Genomic DNA, 7,911 nt, shown 5'->3' with positions numbered 1-7,911 from the left:
TATATATATAAACGAACTTTATGGTTGTACGGCAGTGAATCATCAGTGCCAACATTGATGTTGCTGTCATTGATGATGATGATGAATGATGAGAGATCTGGAAGGGACAGCTCGATGTGCATGTGTGTTGTGTTCTAGGTTCCCGTTATAGCTGCAGAATTCCATGTAGTTTTTTGGTTCAGTTCAAGTTTACCGCCGTAAACCATGCATTTATTTGCAGTGGTTCGGTTCACGACAGCCTGTGGCGGTGGTTAAAGGGTTTCAGAGAAAAACTGGAAATGCAAAGGAGGGTGGGTTATTGATTGCGAACAAGGAAATTGATACAATAACGCCACTGATTGCGTGACGTCTTCATTTTAGAGGGTACCCATTACCATTCATGTGTCGGGTCTTTGACACCCTACCTCTGCAGATGACATATAACTGTGAGAGGATCCGAAAGTTTTGCGAACTTTCCTGTGATACAGATGGCATGGTTTTGGGATCATTAGTATTTTCTTGAGAAATTGAATTGTGGATCATATGGGTCCAAACAGTCGACCTGATAGATGGTGAAAGTGCAGTCATATTTTGAGGTTGTTAATTCACAAGCAAGATTGGGATGGCAGTGGGGGGACTTTTCCTGATTCTGGACCACCTTAGCCATTCTTATGTCAATGATCTTGCTCCAGTCATTTGACGAAGCAGTTTGTATAATCAGTTGACTTTGCTGCATTGTGTCTCACCTTACTTCATACAAAAAATAATCGCTCCATAGGGAGACTTTGTAGACGCGTCGGACAGAACCAAGTTTCCTCCGTTAGAATGTTGACGAAATTCTGATGTGGAGGTTACCACAGATCGACTGGTACTATTTCGTACGCCAATGAAGCGTCGGTGTGGAACACTGATGTCATGTTGTTGATGTTGATGATTTCGCACGATGCGGGCATCCTGTTTTTACCTTCACAGCTTTGCTTTTAGAAGGGAGCTTCTGTTGCACCTGGGCTATCCAGTGACTGTGAGTAGAGCACTAGACGGAGACTGGACATTGCAACGTGAAGAACGGTGTTTCACTCGTCTTCAAAGATATGCTGGTTTACTTCACATCACATTCGTTCGTTGCTGGTGTGGCCTTTCTGATAGCGATAAGATCTGCTGATCTCAACAGTACCCACTGTTCCTTTACACGAGTCCGATGACTCAGACAAACAGTTCTGAAACCTGAGAACACAGATTCTTCAGCCCGCTTCCATTCACAATCCAAGCAGTCTTCGGGCGAGGTGGCTCAGTGGTTAGAGCGCGAATTTGCTGACCGGTTGATCGGTGGCTTGATCCCCACCTATGTATCTCGACTTCTGTCAAAGTTAGGTCAACCTGGCAGTATCTCCGATCTAATGCTTCCTTCGGATGTTAACGCAGCTGGGCACCGGAAGGATGTTGCAGCTGAACTATTATTAGTCCCCTTCATCCGCATGAATGTGTTTACAGTAGCTTTCTAGCCAGCTCAGCCCGATACGCTTGAGCTACTGGAGCTTGTCAAAATTGATGAATGGATCTGCTGTGCTTTGGTACACGTACTGCTTATGGAAATTAAAGTGATATTCGGGCTCGCAAGATGGCGTGATCAGAGTTAACTTGCGTACCCCAGACGTACCCAGAAGGAACGACAACCATTAATTGACGCCACATCATGTCTTGCGGTTGGCGACCCCCAAGTTATTTAATGTGAGTGTCTGTGTTGGAAGTACGTACTGACCAGCAGCAGACGGTTCTCAGCACAAAACCAACACAAGCGCTCATCATCCGTACGCTGAGCATCAACTCCAAATCTACCACCTGACTGAGCTTCTTCCGGACTTGGCCGGCCAAATGAGCAGGATTACTCTATCCTTCCTTCTTGCTGGCGGAAGCAGCCATGACAGATCTAGATGAAACCCGTCTTTCCCAGTCCCAACTGCAATCTCTCGGGGCGTATGCTGATACAAATAAACACCCATTACCACATCGACTTGCATTCACCTCAGCTGAGCCAGACAATCGCACATCACAAAGACGACTATTTTCTATGACCCATTTCAGGTAGGCGCTTTCGACTTTGGGCATGAAGGCAACTCCCACACCGCAGATACCACCAATGATTTCTTTAGGATCACCGGATACCGAAGAGTAAAATATGCAACATCTGAGCTCGTTATAAGTGGTCCTAAATACATGGCCGAAAAAATAAAAAAATAAACCGTTCGGCTGTATCACCCTTTAGGCGCCTAAGTGCCATGCCAACCGAAGGTTGCACCAGGGCTGGGATACTGCCATGTTGCCCAAGTCTAGACAGAGGAAGCCGAGAGGCAGGAGTCGGGTTCGAACCACGGACCTTCCGGGCAATTAATTCGCGCCCTAACCATCTGGGCCATTCTGCCCCGCATGACCGAACTGAAGTCTTTTATGGGTTTTTCGAAGACAGAACGTACATCGACAGGTAGGGTAAGCAAGGTTTCAGCAAGGGATGCCCGCTGCCCCGTTCGACACAGAGTACACACACCAAAGGTTTAAACTGGGATCAGGTCTCTTGATGTCGGTATGTGATTATTTTGGTTTGTTTTTCTGGGCGACGGTTTAGACAGGGAACACTGGCTACGGGACTAGCAGGTGGGCTGATCGCACTACATCTTTCGATGGATGGGAAGTGGATGTAGAAGAGAGTCAGTGGGCGAATAGCTGCGAAGGGCGAATGGTAGTTCTCGGTTGTCCAAAGTGAAGAAGCGCATTTGGTTGAGGTACCCCACCTTGGGCCTCTAACTCAAAAGTCTGAACCACCAGACAACGGTTGTTGGGCTTTTCTTAGGGTACCCCTCCCAGAGCATATGACTGAATAGTCCGACTCACTTGGCTGTAAGGAACCAGCCTGGCTTGAGAGTGCACGGAATAAAGTATTACTGTCTCAGTCCAGATGCGGTTGTGCGCATCAGGTGCTTTTTGAGCAGCATCAAACTCTCGAGTTTGAAAAATATTTCAACCAAATAGAATAATGCGCCGCGGGTCACAGTTAACCGTTGGGCGATCGAAGTGTGCGGTTTCTCAGGCTGACCTCTTCTAACCCGTCCTTCCTCGAGGGAAGGCAGTATTGCTGCTTCCATGAATATGGACGTGCTGGTCGCCATATTGCCCTAACATTCCTATCACAGAGGACAGAATACCTAGAAAATACGATTGAAACGTCATATTGCCCTAACATTCCTGTCGCAGAGGACAGAATACCTAGAAAATACGATTGTTCGCAGCACGGTGACCCGCCTTTCTTAGTCAGTCTGCTTCCCGATGATTTTCCGGACATGGCTGAACCTTTAGGAACTGAATTCCAGCCAGCATCACAGAAGCGCGACCACTACGACAAGGTGACAGCTTTAGGTCTGGAAACCGTTCGACAAAATTACCCCTCCCATAAGTGTGAAGAGTCCTCACTTAAGGCTGTATTTTGAGGGTGGAAACTGCATTCAAAAACAGGGGACCACTTCTGACATCCTGTTTAGGATAGTTCATGCGGACGCGTTGTTGTCACGTAACAGAACAACGTCATATCCATGACTTAAATCTGCCAATCTTTCTCCACATTTGATTTTGGCAGTCCCTCGGACAGCACGCGGCAGCTACAACCACTGTACGACGAGTACGCGGTTCCTACAGCTGACAATGATGATGATGATGACGCACCATTACAGTGTCAAATTAACGAAAGCGGGGCGAGGGGACAACCTTGGTGAACCTCAGTAGCTGTGGGGAAACTCTGGATGGTTCGTTGGGGACTTTAATTTACCGACCTGAAGGTCCGTGGTTTGAACACAACCTCTGCGTCTCAACTGCCACTGTCTAGGCCTGGGAAACCTGGCAGCGTCCCAGTCCTCATGCTTCCTTCTGGTGGCATGACAGTTAGGCACTGAAAGGGCGCTATATCTGAACGATTTATTTATTAATTATTCTTTTTAATGTGACCAGGAATAAATGTAACGGAATGTAAAACTTCTTGGATGTTCTTGTCAAAAATTCCAGCTTCCTGAATATGCCCGGAACTTATTGGCTTCTCCAACTGCACCAAAATAACTATAGAAAGGATGTTGAGTTCTAACAACGGTAGTCTTCGGATTGACGTTCCAACCTATTTTGAGCATTTTCCTTAAATACCAGTCTCGGATCGTTAAAACTTTGGATAGGCCAAGTCTCACCGACGTATGTTAGTACGGATCAGACGGTCACTGCATATACACGGAGTTTTTCCGGGCCTGATTTCCGAGCGCTTCCGTACAGGTGTGCGAAGCTGCAATAAGGTCTTTTTAGCGTTGTCGATGCGAGTGTGCTTAACCATTTGAGAGGATTATCCAGCCTAAATACTTAAAGTAGTCGATTCGTTATATGAGGTTTCCATCACCACTAAGCGGGCAACGCTGGACATACATGTATGTGGCTTTTTGAAAAGCGTTCACTGATGGACTGCATTCCTGTCGGATCTTTACTCAGGACAAGGATACCTTCAGCGTAATCAAGCTCTATGATCCACTTGGTAAGACTTGTCAGCGCTCTAAAGAAGTCGTTAAGAGCGTGAGACGTTGAAGTGCATGCATGAACGTTTTCTGCCTCTCCGGACACTGGAGCTTAAAGCCAACTCCGTTGTCCCTTCTCCACATACTCGTATGCGGACTTTCATGTTTGAGTAGCGTCCCACGATGAGATTCAGCGGCTCGTCTGATGTACCATCAGCTTTCATGACAGAGGAAAGGTGTTTCCAATTGATTGAGTCAATTGCTGCATGGAGCGTAATCGGTGGTTGATGATTGCAACTTGTAGTGATGTTCCGCTATACGTCACAGCGCGAATATTTGGTCACGGCAAACTTCCCGCTCGGAGTCTTCTTGATTCGGTATGTCATGAGCGTTTCGCTTCTCTGAAGCGATAATTGTAGTATGACGGAAAATTCCACGTTATTTTACTCCAAACCCTTAATCAAGTTGTTCCAGCACTCACACAAGCCGCGAAAAATTCACTAGTAACACCCAAGAGTATTGATCAGTCGAAGCGCCTTGAATCACGGGCCCTATTACATGAACCGTAATGTTTAGGCACCCATACAATGTTATCTTTCACCTGATATTCAGCACTTCTCTGGTGTGTTCGTCAGAGGAGATCTTGCCTATTGGTTCTTCATTTGCCTTATGACTCGGCTGACCTGATAAATGGTCTGTCACATTTTTGTCAAAAGCTGTAAACCCATGGATTGCTTACCAATCCTCGGAAATGTTTATTTCTTAACAGGTTCCAAGGCTTTTCCAGTTGGCTGGAAACAAAATGACGGAGCCTGTGTTCTTGAATTGTCAAGTGAGACTACATTCGACTGGTGAGATCGGAGGCAAAGTGGGAGAACCACTGCATGTTCAGTAGGAGATGCTTGAAACCCATATCAATCTCTGCATCTCTGCTGGTTAAGCCATCGTGTTTCAAAACCTTATTCGTACGCATACACAAAATCAACTCTAATCGCCACTCGGTCTTTTCATTCCAGCATGAACTGCTTTGTTTCCCTTGAGCCGGAATTCCTCCTTGCCAACACGTGAATGCTGCACTTGTACTTGCCAGCTATCAATGAAAGCCTGGAAATTACGTAAGTTGCATGGTGTAATTTTCAGCAATTTTGTTTTGAGCCTTTTCTACGTAACTGAAGTTCTTGATTGTGTTCCATCCCAACGGAATTTCCGTTTCTGGGTACCTAAAATGGGGCATCTCACCCGGAAAAATTAGCTGAATCTTTTTGAATCTGCGGTCCAGCGTTCAGTTCTCCATGAATACCGCGTTCACTTCATTTTATCCGTTTGGAACTGTTCAATCCACTATTCAATCCAGCTCGATTATTTTTGTTGGCATGACTTTTTTGACGATTCCGAGAGGAGTGTTTGTGGAGTCAACAAATTGGCATAAGAGACAATCATAAACGAGAGATTGAGAGATTGGGCACGGACAACTGAACGATTGTTCAAAGGATGTTCAGGTAACAGACCAATCGCATCGCGCGGACGACATTCCGAAAAGGAGGAGTCAAGTACAATTGCATATTGTGAATGTGTGTGACATTGTTCGCTTGTTTTTCGGAGACATTTGCTTGCCTGCGTTCAGGTCAGTGTCTGGAGGGATTCGCATGAACCCTCAGCTGGCTTACGCGCTAAGACAGTTATTGCACGACATGTAATGTCCAATCATTTGACCTTGGAGCATACCGATGCAGTTAACAAGCCCTGTCTTCTATGTGACTGGAAAACCGCTTTTGCTGTGACACTATGTAGCATTGGCTGATAAACTGACCTTGTTAACCGCAGTTGTGACCTTCGAGCATAGCGCTTCAGTTGGCAAGCCCTGTCTTCTGTGTAACTAGAAAAGCGATTTTGCTGTGACACTCTGTAGCATTTGCTGATAAACTGACCTTGTTAACCGCAGTTTAGGGGTCACCGTCTGAATTAAGCCTCCAACTCATCGAGCCTTATCAGGGATTCCAACTCCGTTTTCCTCTGAGATGATGTCACTATGAATGTAAATACTCGCTTACGAACCGAGGTAATTTTGACGAGAGATGTAATTGAATCTTCCGTTTCTCCACCCGAACGTAAACACAGAAGCTCAGGCCGTTATTTAAGGTGTCACAGTATTTCCGCCGTTTGACGAAGTACTGGCTTCATTTAGTCTGTGGTACTCGTTTCGACTGCAAACTTTGACCCAGTTTCCCATCCGCTAAACAGGCAATAACACATTCGTTTTTCCATAGAATTCATTTTAATTCATTTTAATCAACAGACACTTTTACTTGTTTTATATGAAAGCTGAATTCCAGAATTCTGTATGGTTGTCTGAGGCCATTGATTGCCGGTTTCCCTTTCATCCTGGTCATCAGTGGTCTTATGTGCTTTTTTTTCTAAACGCAGAAGAATGTGTTGCTCATTCTCCGGGTGCTGTCACGTGTGTCAGTTTGGGCCGCAAGTCAGGCCGCGTCATGGCGACCGGAGGCGAAGACCGACCGTCGAAACTGTGGGCCGTGGGCAAGCCTGCGTGCATCCTCAGCCTAACTGGTCATACTTCATCGGTTGAAGCCACGGAATTTAGTCAAGAGGAAGATCGGGTTGCTGCTGGGTCACTTTCTGGCTCTATCCGAATATGGGACTTAGAGGAAGTAAAAAGTAATCACTTTCTGCAATCGTAATGCAACGCTTAAGCATTTTTACTTTTTCCTCAGCATTATCACTCCGCGTCTAAATAACTTACTCAATAATTATTTTGCGTTTACGCGCAGCCGAGTGAATCGAATCGATTCGTTCAGCTGTAGCACCCTTTCGGTGCCTAGCTGCCATGCCACCAGAGTGAAGCACGAGGGATACTGCCAGACTGCCCAAGCCTAGACAGGGGAAATCGAGAGGCAGAGGTCGGATTCCAACCGCGGACCTTCGAACTAAATTCGCGCTCCAGCCACTGACAATAGTATAAGCAGGTCCTTATGCTCTCATTTGCCCTCCATTCCACATTTCTGAAAAAATAATTTTGTAACAAGGACCAAACACAGTGCAGTGCCGGGAAAAGCAACTTGGCCTTTACGGTGAGGTACTGGTGATCAAATCCACAGAAGGTAACATTGCCATTGCTGGGGTAATCTAGTCTCGACATCTCACTCAAAGTGTACGCAAACTTAACTACTGAGTGTTGCTCAATTCGCGCCAGCCGCATCGCTACACCGAACTATTCTTTACCGACACTCAAGGTCAAAAGGTTGGCAGTAATTTCAAACCAGAACAGTGTAAATGTTCCCCCTTACACATGGTTAACACTTGACCTTACGTGTGCACTTCTCCCTTCCTCTCCCAATTACAGGTATCCCGGACGAGGCACCACGAGCGCCGGACAGGA

General features: G+C 46.2%; 1 protein-coding gene across 1 annotated transcript in view; it reads left to right on the top strand.

Annotated features, from left to right (window-relative positions):
* Positions 1–6,940: 6,940 nt before the first annotated feature.
* The window catches only part of T265_09809 (hypothetical protein), a gene marked incomplete at both ends in the record, with an annotated part of 30,275 nt that continues 29,304 nt past the window's right edge, over positions 6,941–7,911 (top strand). Inside the window, one exon of the mRNA XM_009175986.1 lies at positions 6,941–7,190. Coding sequence (XP_009174250.1) covers positions 7,007–7,190 — 184 coding nt within the window. The remainder of the gene's footprint in view (positions 7,191–7,911) is intronic.

This window comes from Opisthorchis viverrini (assembly GCF_000715545.1).
Source record: "Opisthorchis viverrini unplaced genomic scaffold opera_v5_303, whole genome shotgun sequence".
In the NCBI taxonomy this organism is placed as follows: Eukaryota; Metazoa; Platyhelminthes; class Trematoda; order Opisthorchiida; family Opisthorchiidae; genus Opisthorchis; species Opisthorchis viverrini.
The sequence above is the reverse complement of the archived record's forward strand: the minus strand, read 5'-3'. Positions and strand labels throughout refer to the sequence as shown.